The 14,329-nt window shown below is 36.6% G+C and overlaps 3 protein-coding genes and 1 long non-coding RNA gene across 6 annotated transcripts in view; 3 read left to right on the top strand and 1 right to left on the bottom strand.

Moving 5' to 3' along the window:
- LOC135083440 (uncharacterized) overlaps window positions 1–14,329 on the top strand; it is a 262,840-nt gene that overhangs the window by 156,264 nt on the left and 92,247 nt on the right. The gene's annotated exons all lie outside the window — the stretch shown is intronic.
- LOC135083252 (nicotinamide riboside kinase 1) lies at window positions 1,642–11,222 on the bottom strand. Of its 2 annotated transcripts, XR_010259553.1 has the most exons (5): window positions 11,129–11,222; window positions 10,980–11,045; window positions 10,420–10,562; window positions 8,828–9,109; window positions 7,691–8,013 (listed from the first exon to the last, which is right to left on the bottom strand). XR_010259553.1 is itself a non-coding variant. In XM_063977988.1 (4 exons), exons 2-4 carry the CDS (start codon window positions 7,683–7,685, stop codon window positions 2,414–2,416), a joined length of 630 nt encoding a protein of 209 aa, XP_063834058.1. In that variant the 5' UTR covers window positions 7,686–8,013; window positions 8,828–8,985; the 3' UTR covers window positions 1,642–2,413. The 2 variants fall into 2 exon arrangements, 1 of the variants encoding a protein (XP_063834058.1); XM_063977988.1 differs by lacking the exons at window positions 10,420–10,562; window positions 10,980–11,045; window positions 11,129–11,222 and adding exons at window positions 1,642–2,518; window positions 4,533–4,659 and having other exon boundaries at window positions 7,288–8,013; window positions 8,828–8,985.
- The window catches only part of LOC135083156 (uncharacterized), a 25,645-nt gene continuing 22,483 nt past the window's right edge, over window positions 11,168–14,329 (top strand). The window contains exon 1 of the mRNA XM_063977891.1: window positions 11,168–11,252. The gene's annotated coding sequence lies outside the window, so the exon portion shown is untranslated. The remainder of the gene's footprint in view (window positions 11,253–14,329) is intronic.
- Window positions 11,987–14,329, top strand: part of LOC135083295 (uncharacterized) — a 6,877-nt gene continuing 4,534 nt past the window's right edge. For both annotated transcript variants that reach the window (XM_063978034.1, XM_063978035.1), the window contains exons 1-3: window positions 11,987–12,207; window positions 12,795–12,995; window positions 13,649–13,738. In XM_063978034.1, coding sequence (XP_063834104.1) covers window positions 12,156–12,207; window positions 12,795–12,995; window positions 13,649–13,738 — 343 coding nt within the window. In that variant the 5' untranslated portion in view covers window positions 11,987–12,155. The remainder of the gene's footprint in view (window positions 12,208–12,794; window positions 12,996–13,648; window positions 13,739–14,329) is intronic.

Here is a 14,329-nt window from a genome sequence, read left to right as displayed (position 1 = left end):
CTTGACAGTTGACATTTTACTGCCAAGTGCCAAGACACTGGTTTTCAGTGGGTGCCTTGTACGCAGGGGCAAAATCTTTAAAGGATTTATCACACTGGCTGTGGTCTGCGGTCAGCTCAAAGTGAATCAAGTGTGAGACATCCTTTAACGCTGATATCTATGTTCTCAGGCTAGAGGAGCGCAGCAAGCGGTCCCTGTTCGAGGCGGACGCGGAGCAGCGCGACTCCGCAGCGGTCCCGTCCGCGGAGCTGCGCGCCGAGCACCGCGGCGCCGACGCGCGCGAGAGCCGCAAGTTCTGCGACGGTGGCGGAGTGTGAGTACACCTTTATTTGTCAAATCTTTGGGCTCTTTCAAATAAGCCTAGGCATGCACGGATGACTTTTGTCACCGTGACAGTAGGTATCTCTATTTTTCTTTGTGAAGGTGTAAGTGAGATAGTATACTGTCACGGTGACAGTCACCAGCAGGCCCTAGGCCTGCATAAGCGATTATCACACCATTTTACCGATTTTGCCCATACATTTTGACGTCGATAAAGTATCATGGAGCACATCCCAGCCCGGCAGGGCACGCTTAGCCTTAGACGTTTTGAAGAAGACGTCATACTAAGAGTGGTTTTGCACTACGTCCTATGTGAATCCGTGAAAATACGATACGATACAACACGATTCGGGGCTATTCTATTACGACTATTCCCACCTCTCGTTCCCACCGCTGCAACTCCTGTGTAACCAGGATCTACAGCTTGACCGCCATAAAAGCCCAACCAATAAAGGTCAAGTTTGTTCCGGATTCGGAGCTATTACTAACTTATAACGTGTTCAGGTACCTGTAATTGGAGAACATAATATTTAAACTGCGATTTTCTTGTGTTTTGCTGTTGGTGTACCTTTCACCGATTTCTATAGTTTTCTAGATCTATATTTTAACGGATCCGGACCGGACATAGTGTGAAACCGCTCCACTGTTGCGACATCCAACACGGACACCATAAAGCTATCGTCGCTTTCCGATGCCTTAAGCTAACGGAACAAAAAAAAATGTTTTAAACTGGACTGTCTAAATCGTTACTGATTCGCAGATTTCAAAATTAGTAGAATAACGTTGTGATGAGAAGGTTTCAAATATTAAAAAACAAGAAATATAATAGTGATATAATTTATTCATACTGAGAAGTAATTTAACATAACAAAGTTTATAGAAGCACATTTGTGGGGTGACGCTACGGCATACAATCGTCTAATAGCAAAAATATACACTTTTAAACACCTATAAATTCAACAACACACAGCACAAATGCTAAATAACTACTATTTAGATACAAAATATTACTTATGGCAACCCCAAACGCAGTGTTGCTACATTATAAAAGTTTTGTATTTTGAAACAGAGTAGAATTTAATTTCTAACAATGCAAATACATATCTGTGTAAGATTGTAAATGAACACAATTTATTGCTTTAGGGATTGTGGCTTTAAATGCAACAGCTTTAAAAATTATATAAATAAATTATCTGGCCATTAGTACGGAAAATGACGTGTAATCTAGAATAAGGCATTATTTGCGAACAATTATTTATTTATTTTATTTTTCTTTATTCAGAAACCACAGCTCTTTATAATAATAATACAAACAATAATAATAACATTTATTTATAGTTTAGTACAAACAGTTTACACTTCTTCTACTTTAAGTAAATAGCTGTTATCTCCGTTGCAGGATCAATAATACCAAATATAACGTCAAAAACATTATACCTAATACATACACAACCAAGATAATTAAAAAATATTGTTCGTTCACTCTAATCACCTCTCGTAGCACGATACAACTCATACAATTTGCTAACTATACTAAATGTGCTTATAAAAATAGTAACAAGATTGCTTTTCTTTCGTGTGTGATGTGATTTTTTACCAAAAGTAATTATTAGTAGTATTTTTTATCAAAAGAATGTTATTTTTTATAAACGTTTGATTTTAAAACAATATAAAAAGTGCTTATTATAATTTATAGGTAATATTGCTTGCAAATCACATTTATTCTAAGGCCGACAAAGGCAGTATCTTATTAATGGATTTAGAAATAATTTTCCTTACTTTTAGACAAACTTTTTAAGGTGGGTTCTTTTAATTAAAAAATATATAATTGATTTTATTGATTGTGAGTAGACACATAGAAACTTGTTTTGAATTTGAAATTGCCTACAATTAATAATTGGCTTTATAAAAACGAAACTGTGATTGATATTTAGTACCCACCTTCAAATGAAGCTCCGTCCGCCATTTTGTTTCGCAATTTCGCCAAATTGGATCATATTAAAATCAACTAACAGCACAAGACTTTTCACCTTAAATCCGCGTTTAGCGAGTGAAGCCGCGGGCACAAGCTACACCTAAACTTTATAATTGACTACGCGACATCCACGGCACCTAGTGCTTTGAGGTCAGCTACCACCATATCGAGAGCATCGGGTCTCGTGCCGTCTAGTAAGACCACTCGCTTGTCTTTCTCTATCTGGAAATACAAAAAGGAAAAAAAACTGGTTAAAAAAAGGAAAAATAATGTTAAAAATATTTTTTTGTTTCATTTTAAGTTATTGAGTGGGTATTTGTATGGAGAAATTACTGATAAATTTTAATTTTGAATATTACAAACGGACCTACCTCGTTGGTATGTCAATTTTTGATTATTATGTTCAAATGTTTCTTGTTGAGGCGGATGACTTTATTGGTATCAAAAATATTTGTTCAAAGGCTTCTTTTCTTGTCAAGCTTGGAAGATATATTTTGGAAAAAAAATTCGAGACGAAAATGAACGATCACTTTACCGCATATTTTTCATGTAAAATAAGTATAACTGCGGTATTCAAGGTTTCCCGTTCTGTTAGTAAATAGCGTTAATAAATTAATAATAATTCCGCAATCGAACAAACAAAAAAGTGAAAAAAAAAAAAACAGAACGGAGAAAGAACAAAATGGCGACCAAGTGATGGCCGAATACCGTACGATTGACATCACAAGCTGTCAAAGTGCGGGGTCAATGAACTTTTAACCAGATTTATTCAAAGTATAGTCGCTTTCTTTTGGTTAGTTTGAAATGCAATAAGTAAGTAAAGCTTCAACCACACCAACGCGTGCAGATCGACATCGCTGGCGCGATCATAGGCCAATGACAGGTCGCGCGACCCATTACAGTCCGCGCGACCTGTCATTGGCCTATGATCACGCCGTGATCGTTGGTGTGGTTGAAGCATTACTTGGAAAGATGGAAGTTAGTTTGGAAAACGGAAGCTAGGTGGTTAGTTACTCTGGTAAATGGAATCCAGTTACTCTGGAAGTTGGAAGCTAGTTAGCTGGAACAGTGCCAAAATATCGGAAACTCAAAATTAAGGTACATGGTAGCAATCCCGTCAGTAATAATAATTATGTTAGTGACCATGAAAGTTTGAAACAATATATCTAAAGCCCGGTCTCCGAGCACGTAGAATTTTGTCCAATGACCCCAAGTTACCCATCCTTATCGCTCGCGCGTAATTATGTTGCTGTCGCGCTCGCACACTCACTGCGGGCGCCCGTCGCACAGTCGCGACAGCAATATAATTACGCGCGAGCGATAAGGATGGGTGGCTTGGGGTCATTGGACAAAATTCTACGTGCTCGGCGACCAGACTATACCCCCTCGATCGGGCCCACTAGAGTGAGCCCGCCGTTGGCTGGACTTTGGTCCAACACCGCGGTGGGCAACCCTCTAGTTGGGTTCGCCACTGATCGGGCGCCTTATGCGCTCGATACGGCCCGATCGCGAACGTCGGTCTGCGAAGCCCACACTCGGCCAAACGGCTAGAGTACCTTCTGTACTCGCCACTCTGCCCGGTGAAGCTGGAAAAGCTCTTCAAGCTACCAGCGCGCGTCCCTTAAGAGCGTTTACGCGAAGCGCGGCGTTTCAAGGGGCATCATTGGAAATGATTCGCGCGCGGCGTTTTTTAATAGTTTCCAAATGTTTATAGCAAAACAATAACAATGAATTATATATCTTTTCAAAGTAAATATTTTAAAGAAGATGTTATTTTATTATATTAAGCTATTTTTATGTTGAATTAAAGAAGAATAATGGTGTAAAAATCACTTTGATTTTTGGGTATTTCACGTTTTTTTAATTTGTGATTTCTTATTGTAAAATGCTTAAATCTAAAAATTTTCTCAGATAACTATTTGCCCAAGGATCTATGCTATAGGATATAAATGTTTGTTAAATCGTTTTAACAGTATTTTTATAAAAATTTCAGCTTGTAAACTGACGCTAAAGTGGAAATTTACAAAACCTGTGTGGACTTATCTTGATAGAATTCTTAAATACTAAACTAATCGCAATATTTTCTCAATTAACTATTTAGACGATGAAATTGCCTGACTATTTATGCCTATAACATATTTGTAATATTACTGGTTAATGATTGTAACGAGTTGAAAAAGTACTATTTTTGCGCACGCTCTTAAAAAAAAAGACCAGACTATAGTTAGCTAAGTACCTCGGCGCGGTACTTCAGATGCTCGGGCCACACGCAGCCGTCGAAGTAGCCGGCCACGTCGGGCGGCTCGTACAGACGCCAGCAGCGCCGCGCCGCGCACTCGCCGTATTCCAGCACGAAGTAGTACCTGCCCAAATACAAAATAGACCCTAATACCACGGCTTAAGACACTAGTGTTCATGCTTATTGCAAAATAGTCCCTATTACAACGACTTAAGATACTACAGTTCGTTCGTTCCGCCCCAGAAAGACGTCCACTGCGGGACAAAGACCTCCTCCAAGGATTTTCACAAAGACCGGTCCTGCGCCGCTCGCATCCAGATACTACAGTGTTCATGCTATTGCGTTACATTCCCTCTAATATGGTCGAGTGAAGCGATGGCTGGTTCACTCGTCATGTCTGTGAACAGGCGCTGCTTTCGGGGACTGGTCAATCCAAGTTATTCAAATTTATGTATGCGAGTCATTTCTACTAGTATCTTAATATGTAAGTCTAGATATTAGCACGTCACTACCTTGTTTAATATACCACGCAATCTTGTATACCCATTCTTATAAGATACACCATACAAGAATGCATGGTAAATTCAGTGAACTGCTCCTGAATCGAATGTACCTACTACTACTATTTCTATTTATTTATATTAACCGGCAGACAGTGGTGACTGAGTTTGTTGCGGCGCTTCTTCTCAGCACTTGCCAAATGTTGGTCTCGAAGCGCTGGTAGGGTAAAAAGATTATGAGACATGTAGAGGCTCCTTAAGAGCAAAATGACGATTTGTAAGAACTATTTATTAGTCCAAACAAATAAAGAAATTTTGACTTTGACTTTGAAATAGTCGCTATTACAACTGCTAAGATTCTAGAATGTCCAGCTTGATAATAATATGTTGTCGTCTATATGTCGCAGGCAAATTGTATGATTCCGCATTTTACAAACGGCGTCGTCAGTTTGCAAACGCTCGCTGTTATATGAAATGCCGAAGGCAAATTGGCGACTCGTTCAATTGATAAAATTTCGACTATGATTGTTGCAATAGGGTGACCATCATAAAACACATGTTGGACAAATCAGACTTTATTTCAGAAATCAGGTATGTATGAATCAAATAGGACAACTTAAAATTAGTGCAAAAATTTGATTAGATGTACTTACAGTGTTTTAATATTTATAAGTAGGTACTTACTAAGTATTCTTATTTGTATAACCTGTCGAATAGGTCGGATAATTAGTTAATTATCACATTATAACCTTGGTGGTTATAGTGATGTGTGCTATTATTACCAAATAAATAAATTTTGAATTTGAATTTGAAAAATACGTGCTACTCCTAAAGTAATTAAAATATTTTCGTAACAAAAACAACACTAAACTAAACTGATGACGTACCTAAGTAACAATAATACAACTTTTATGAACTGTACCTGTATTTTATTTGTATCTTGTTACTAATTTGGAAATACTTTTATGGATATTATAGTACTTTCGATTAAAAACAAACGGATAGGTAGGTGCATACATAAAACTATGACATAAAATAAGTTACGATTAATGAGTTCTTTAGTTAAGTCTTACATTTTAAATATACCTAGAAGAAGCCTAGAAGCCATAACACCATATTTTTATTCCAATAATATTTCGCAGCAGTCCTCCGAGCACCAGATTCCCTTGTCACCTTAGCGTGTTTTACGTGCTGGATAACCTCAAAAACTTTTTCATTTGTTTACGGCTTTTTAACTGCTCCTATCTAAAATTTCCTAAATTCACCATAATAAATGTCTTTAAAACAATACTTTTTTCGTGAAAAGTCCTTTGAATACGTAAAATTTGCACTGTTTTCTGTATCACAACACCACTACTCGACGCCATTTTTCTTGTTTTGATAAGCAGCGCCTCGCGTGGTAAGAAAAGGAACTAAATACTTCAATTTGCCGCGGCATTTTGTAAACGGCGATTGTATTGGCTATCAAATTTTGCGGCATATTATAAAGTGCCAAGGCAATTTACATTTTGCCTTCGGCATTTCATAGAACAGCGAGCGTTTGTGAACTGACGACGCCGTTTGTAAAATGCGGAATCATACAATTTGCCTGCGACATATACATCGTTATCAGCAGTGTTACTCCGAAACGTTGTTTATGTAATTTCGTGTCTATCTGTCACCGTCACTCATACTGGCATCTCGCTTTGAGTGAGAGGGAAAGTAACAACCGAAAGTTTGTTTATCGTTTTAGGAGTAACCCCCCAGACACTCAAGAAATCACGATCTCCAGCAATTTTTATCCAGCTTCTGCCAGTTGCCTTCTTGGGGTCATCGGTTAAACTGGAGATGTTGTTCTACGCTACACTTCCATCCCCACCTTGGAATCACCGATTTTATTTGCCAGTTTAAATTTATGAATTGACGCTTAAAATCATCCTAAACGTTGTTGTTATCTATATATATAAAAGAAAGTCGTGTTAGTTACTCCACTTATAACTCAAGAACGGCTGAACCGATTTAGCTGAAAATTATCAGGGAGGTAGTTTAGAGCCAGGAGAAGGACATAGGATACTTTTTATCCCGTTCGAAATTAAAAAAAAGTCTGCTTATTTATTGCCATTAAGGCGGAACAAAGTTCGCCGGGTCAGCTAGTATACTATATGAAAAGGTTTAGAATGTGATTTTGCTTGATTTACATATGCCTCAAAAAAGAAATAAAAAATTAATTTACATAAGAACTAGTCAGTTTTAAGTAAATACAAAACACTCACCTCAGATCGCAAAGTTCCAACAAAGGTTTGAAATTCAACACAGTGAACCCTTCGATAATTAAGAACTTTTTGTTCTTGGCTTCAATCTGTCCCGCCTTTCTCTCCTGGCTGGACTGGTGGGACATATCTTCCCCGCTAATTGTCTTCAGCACATCTGCATACATCTTGTCCATGTCCAGAGATGACAGAATGTCATAATTGTTATGGGGGTGTGCCAGCCCTTCACATTTGACGTGCTTCGGACTGTCATCCGGGTAAAAATATTTGTCTTGGTGGAATATATGAACGGGTGTTAGAATCCCTTTCAATTTATTAGCTAGGGTTGTCTTCCCGCCACACGTCACGCCTGACACTCCAATTATGATCCATTCGTCCTTTTTGTCTATTTTTTGGGCCATGATTGTATATTTTCTGGTTGTAGACTGAGATTTAGATTCCGTTGGAGATTTTAACTTACTTTGGCATAGATTTAAAGTTATAGCAGTTTTATAAAGGACGTTTAGGTAGGTATTATTTGATGATTTCAATTTAGTCTCACCAAAGATATTTAGTACGAATGTATAGTACGCGGGAGTTTTAGGGGCGGTTTTAAAGGCAAGGTTTAAAGGTAGGGGTGTATGTGGTAGAGCGTGAACGACATGAGTCCCCCGACGAAGAGAAGCCCCCAAAGTGCGCAGAACAGGAGGCACCACTGTGGGTTTGGGATCAGGCTGTAGATGCTGAGATCTGAAACGATATTTGTGAAATTATACGTCAGTTGCTATTAGAATCCATGAACTCAAATCATACACTGGACTCAATATCGTTGGTCTGAGGCTGGGTTGCACCATCTTACTTTAACTTTGACAAACGTCAAAAATCTGTCAAATTTCATACAAAAAACATCGGTTATCGTTAAAGTTAGAAAGAAGAAAAGAAAGAAAGAAAATAATTTTATTTTGACAACCACAGATTCAGGCAATAAAGACATTACATAAAAAAAAATATTACTAAGTTGCCAAAAAAGGTCACCCACTCAGTAATATCTTGACAGTGTGACTGCCAAGACACTGATTTTCAGTGGGTGCCTTTTTGCAGCGCTATATATCAAAAACAGAAAAAAGAGTAAAAAAATAATAATAAAAACCATAAATTAAGCATTCAATAAATTAATCAATTATAAAAAAAAAAAAAAAAAAAAAAAAGGTAAAGGTAAGTTAGGGTCAAAGACAAAGTTAGGTAGTCATCTCACTCTGCCTTAGTGAATGTTTTTTTTTTTTTTTATGCATAACAAGGCAGGTATTTGACCACAATCGCACCTGATGTTAAGTGGGATGCAGTCTAGGATGTAAATGAAAACCAAATATTTTCATCTTTGTTTCCACACTGTTGCTTATAGTGATTTAAAATTTTAAATTTCAAATATTACTCTACTGTTTAACATCCTTTAGTGTAATTTTAATATAATAGATTTTTAATATGGGAAATCGTAAATCAAAACCTTAATGTTTCAATTTTAAAGTCACTTATCCTATAGCAAATAAATCGAAGGAACCCTTACCGTCGTCGATGAACGGATAAGTGTTGACCCAGAACACGAGCAGAGCGAACACACTCGTCGTGCCTAGCAGGATCACCTTGCCCGCCGCCGCGTCCGACACGTCCATAGACTCATACGAAACTCGACCCTAAACCCGTAGCGGAGAGCCCAAATTTAACTGCAGAACAACTCCTCTTCGAAATCCTTGTAGGATTCTTCAGGGAAGAGTATGGATTTGCCGTCGTCTGTCTTTCCTTTGAGCTGTTCGGCAAGCGGCTTGCCTTTGATCGCGCGCTCCACGATCTGAAACAAATAGCCCACACTTAGGCGGCTGTCACACTGCGCCGCGCTCCGCCGCGCGGAGCGCGTGATTTCATATAAAAAATCCCGCGCGCAGACGCGTTGTCAGTGTGAAGTGCCGCGCGTGTTTTCTATACAAACTGAGGTACTTGCATACAATGATTAAATCTGTCGTCCCGCGTACCGCGGCGGAGCGCGGCGCAGTGTGATAACCGGCTTATTACGTGTTATGTAAGCTATAAATTACTGTTTCTTCCGCCACTTCTTCTCAGCACCAGCCCATATGTTGTCTCGAAGTGGTGGTAGGGCAAGCTATATTTGGGACGTGTATAAGTGCCCTGGAAAGGGCCTATGTACTCAAAATCAAATCAAAAATATTTTATTCAGTTTAGACCACAAGTGGCACTTATGAACGTCAATAGAAAATAATAAAAAAAGAAAAGGTAGCCCTTATGAGGCACTTTACATGTCTCCTTATCTTTTGGGCCCTACCAGCGCTTCGAGACAAACATATGGCAAGTGCTGAGAAGAAACGCCGGAACAAACTTAATAAACTATTCATACATTTAATTTTGCAATCTATCATCTAGTTCTAGGCTAAGCTGGAAACTATGGTAACCAGATAGTAGATAAAAATCATGAATGGATATTCCGAAATTAACTCACTATTTAAACAAACAACTGCTGAATATGTGGTAGCAACCAAACTGTTTCTAACTTTACAATTAAACAAAATAAAAGAAGTAACGTTTCTCTCTTAAACTTTTTACACAACTGTTTTCAAATATGTCAAGAATCTATTCTGAACATAAGAATGTAATAATGATAAACACACTTATCATCATAGTGCTATAAAGTCAATGTTACAGCAACACACATTTGTATCCGTCTGTATACAAATAATACAAGTACAGCCACATAGTCATGTTTTATGTTATCAGTTAATGTTTTACAACAATCACTTAAACTACATCAGTACTTCAACACATGTACCATCGGCCACAGTGTTAACTATCCATTGCCTGTCATGTCGTCTCGTTCTATCGCAAAGAATCACCATTTGATTAGAGCGAGAGCAAAAACGGAAATGGGTAGTTAATAATGTGTATTTCCAAAGATTATTACATTGATTCACCTCAAGACATATTTGTAATCTCAAAAACAAATGTACCCTATGTAAACTTCAGGCATATTATTATTATTGTTTAAATTTCATCTTATCAAAATTTTTATAGTTTATTTTACTGCAGTATGAGGCACCATAAAACGAAACGATAAAAATTTCAATACTCATTTGAAGCTGAATTACATACCTTTTTAGCAGTTTTACTGTCAACGGCTGGAGTAGATAAGGCCAGCAGTTTCTTGATGTTCTCTTCGGCTTTATCAGTACTAGGTTTGGTGTCTTTTGGTTGTGGCTTCTTGTTACGCTTGTAGGGGTTTGGACGATCTGCAACTAAAACAATTACAAAATGAAATTTTTTGTGTAAAAAACACCCTCAATTATTACAATAAATTAATATTAAAAATGTGCCTAATTAAGTCAGTTGAGTCAAAATAATACTACAATTAGTATGGTTAATAAATAAGCTAGTCACTATTAAAACCTCCCGTAAACAAACACACTATACAGTATTATGGGTATTATTTTTCAATGGATTATGAAACAACAATATTTTTTGTCTGCGGTGCTATTATTGTACTGGTATGTTAGTAGATAGATCAATATTATCACAGGGCATTGTTAAACAATGAGGTTCATACCTACTAAACTACTCCAAAGGCAAGTATTTGATTGAATCTAACCTCAAACGACTTCTCAAATACCGCAGTCGGTGGTGATATAGATCACTAAAATGACATAAGAACACACCTTGACCCGGTGCCCCGGCGCGGCGCGACTGCCCCGAGCGACGCTTGCTTCGTTTACCGACACTCTCTGAAATAACAACACGGTCATAAACGAAAATGCCATTCCAAGAAACTAACATCACAATTATCTAAATAGAAACAAGCCAATACCTTCTGGGTCGACGAGTTCCAAAGCTTGGCGGACTAAAGCTGATGACATTTTTTAATGAAACTATCTCGAAACATTTATTTAATTTGCGCAAAGACGAAAAATAACCTAAAATTGAAGTATCAGGCGAAATGTCTTCTTCTTCTTCTTTGGTTTATGGCGATGAACTTGCGTTTTTTCGCCACTGAGGGCACACTATTCCGCCAATGTCACGTGCGCAGCTTTTACACAGTGTGGTTATAAAAATAAATAATTTTGAAGCTGCAATTTAAGCAAATTTAAATACCTAAAACAAACAGACATCACAAATAAGACAACACAATACATGAAAATAAAATATAAACAGAACAAACAATAAAATTATGGGAGACAAAAAAGGGATGTTGTTGTTGCGGGCGACAATTTAGGGAAAAAAAAAAAAAAAAGAGAGACTTGTCACTCAGAGGGATAATTTAAAAACGTTTGCCAAATAGAACCATCCACCCATGCTAGTTCGTCTTTCTTAGTACGTATCAAATCGAGGCTCGCAAGCGCCATCTATCCGCCTGACCCCGTACTTTTTTGACCTTAAAATGCGTTTACGTTTATAAAAATATTAATTTGTTATACAATGTTTTATTATTAAAAGTTATTTAATTGAAATAGAACTCTATAAAATATTTTATAGTCTCTTAAAACTTTATAATCAAGAAAAATTAAAATTGGTTTTAAAAAGTCTTGAATCGTGTGAACGCTTCCATAATATGTCGGTTAACCACTTGAACGTCAAATCTGACATTCTAATTTGAAAACTTGATCGTTGCTGTTGCGCGCTCCGTTTTCTTATTGGATTTCTTTCTCTTTGTATTCGCGATCCTTGATAGTAAAACGTTGAGTCGAGCTAATGCTCCTCCGTTCTAACTTCAGGTCTTGTGTGTGTTGAGAAAGTGACTGAGATAGTGACTCTGTTATACCTACGTGTCGTGTTGAGATAGTGACTCTGAGAAAGTGAACTTTTACTTTTGTTTATGTGCTTGTGTGACCACAACCATGCCTCAGAAGATCTGCTGTGTTTCTTCATGCAAATCATCACTTCAAAATGGTTAGTAAATAAATACTTGTAACAGTAATAAATGGTTACCTACAAATAACCAACCTTATGCTTTAGCTGCCAAGTGCCATAAAAATTTATTACTTTAATAAAACTTGTACCTACCTACTATTCAATCTCATCTTAATCTGATGATGTAGAATGAATAGGTATCTAAATAAAGTACAACTAAAGTCTTAACAACAAACAACCTTCAAACTTGTGAGAGTATAAATTTATTGCAATCCGTGATGATAAAATTAAAAAAAACACCTTATGTTTATGCCATCAAAAAATAAATTGTGAACTCATGCCAGATTATAATCTGGCGCAGTTAGACTACAATTTGTAATCTTACCTAACCCACTATTAGTTTACAATGCCACTCAATAATATAATACTCTAAACTAATGGAGTGCACAAATTGTTACGGAGACATAATAAAAGAAAATTCAATTTAAAAATAACTTGTATTTTAATATGTTGATGGCCACCGGTGGCTTTGGTCAATAGCCCATTTGCGCCAAGCTTCAGGTGTTACAACAAACTATAACTGAGAAAGATTACAATTTGACATTAACTTAAATCTCATTTTGCAGGTGCCATTCTTCATAGCTTTCCGAATCCATTGAAAGAGTTAGAAAAGTTTCGCACATGGGTGAAAAATGCTGGTATTGATGGAGAGGATGACAAACATATATTTGCCAACAGAAGAATTTGCCATCTTCATTTTAATAAAATATATCATTACCCGAAAAACAGATTGAGCAAACTGGCAATTCCAACACTGCATCTTCCAGGTATTTTAGTTAGTTATACATATACATATAGGACAATAATAATTATTACCTATGTAATATTTTTTTCACACATTCTAAAATTTTATTCACCGAGATAGTGTGGTACTAAATTTAAAAGTGGTCTTATGTTAAAGAGATGTGCAATTTATCTCACCAGCGCAGCTGGCATGTAAATTTGTGTAAAAATACATCCGTAATTATTATTTTTAATTAATTACTTGTAATTAAACTAAGACACAGGTTATCATTACCTACATTATACACCATTCTTCCAAAATCTTAGTTGTTAATTTTGTAATAAACTAGTTGTACCTAACACATTTACCTAAGTTCCCTATAAAAATAGGGTACATAAATTTTGTGACACTAACTACTAACATAAATAAGTTCCTACTATGTTTATAATGTATAAAAGCCATAATAATTATGGATTGACATTTGTACCAAAATTATGGCCTTGCAGGATTGGAACCCGCAACCACTGTAGACTGGAGCGTGGTTTTCTTCTTTCGCATAAATTAAGTCCTGACATTCCTAATATACTAAGGCAACATCTTGCAATGTCACCATGTATGTTGTTCTACATATCTCCAAGTCGAGCAATTTTTTATTCTTATGACGGATGAAATATTAAATTTGTCTTTATTTTTTAGATGTCCCATCCAGTTACACAGCAGAGCCTATGGACGTGTGTGAGCAGCAGCCACCCACATATAAAGAGATCTATTGTGGTCCTAATACTAGTAAGTAAATATTATTAGTGTTCTCTTTTATAAAACAGCAAAACATTAAATGGTATTGTACCTATAGTTTATTTACAAATCAGTATGAGTTCATAAACAGTTATAAGAGTTTACAGAACTTTTAAATATTAACCCCCTTACTAATAAAACTTACACGCTCGTTGAACAGTTTTTTAAAGTGACGTTTAGTATGGAAATATCATTTTAAAACAGTGTTCAACAACTGTGTAACTTTTTATTAGTAAGGGGGTAAGATTATAACAAAAATGAAACAATGGACAAAATGTCAAGTGGCAAAAATCGGAATAAATAATAACCCAGCATTGATTGAGCCTATTGTAACTAGGACACTGAAATTTTATATTGCATAATATAAAAAATTATGCTGGACCTTGGAGGAGGGCTTTGTCCAGCAGTGGACGTGAAAACAAGGCACTGACATCATGTTTTTTTTTCATTGTATTAAAATGAAAAGTGATGCCGTGGTCTTTCTTTTTAGTTCTTAAATTGTTCATATTTAAACAATACAAAAAGGCGTGTAATGTGTGGGTAAGATTGATTGTTACCTGTCAAAAATGCTATCCTGGGACG

This window comes from Ostrinia nubilalis, chromosome 23 (assembly GCF_963855985.1).
Source record: "Ostrinia nubilalis chromosome 23, ilOstNubi1.1, whole genome shotgun sequence".
Classification (NCBI taxonomy): Eukaryota; Metazoa; Arthropoda; class Insecta; order Lepidoptera; family Crambidae; genus Ostrinia; species Ostrinia nubilalis.
Note: the sequence above shows the minus strand (reverse complement) of the source record. Positions and strands in the feature narration are given on the sequence as shown.

Bases quoted from the DNA above. Each gene is read 5' to 3' on its own strand.
- LOC135083252 (XM_063977988.1), bottom strand. From the start codon at position 7,685: ATGGCCCAAAAAATAGACAAAAAGGACGAATGGATCATAATTGGAGTG. The intron at 4,660-7,287 runs GTGAGTGTTTTG...GTATTTGGGCAG, and splicing joins TTGGAACTTTGCGATCTGAG to GTACTACTTCGTGCTGGAAT. The intron at 2,519-4,532 runs GTACTTAGCTAA...TTGTATTTCCAG, and splicing joins ATCTGAAGTACCGCGCCGAG to ATAGAGAAAGACAAGCGAGT.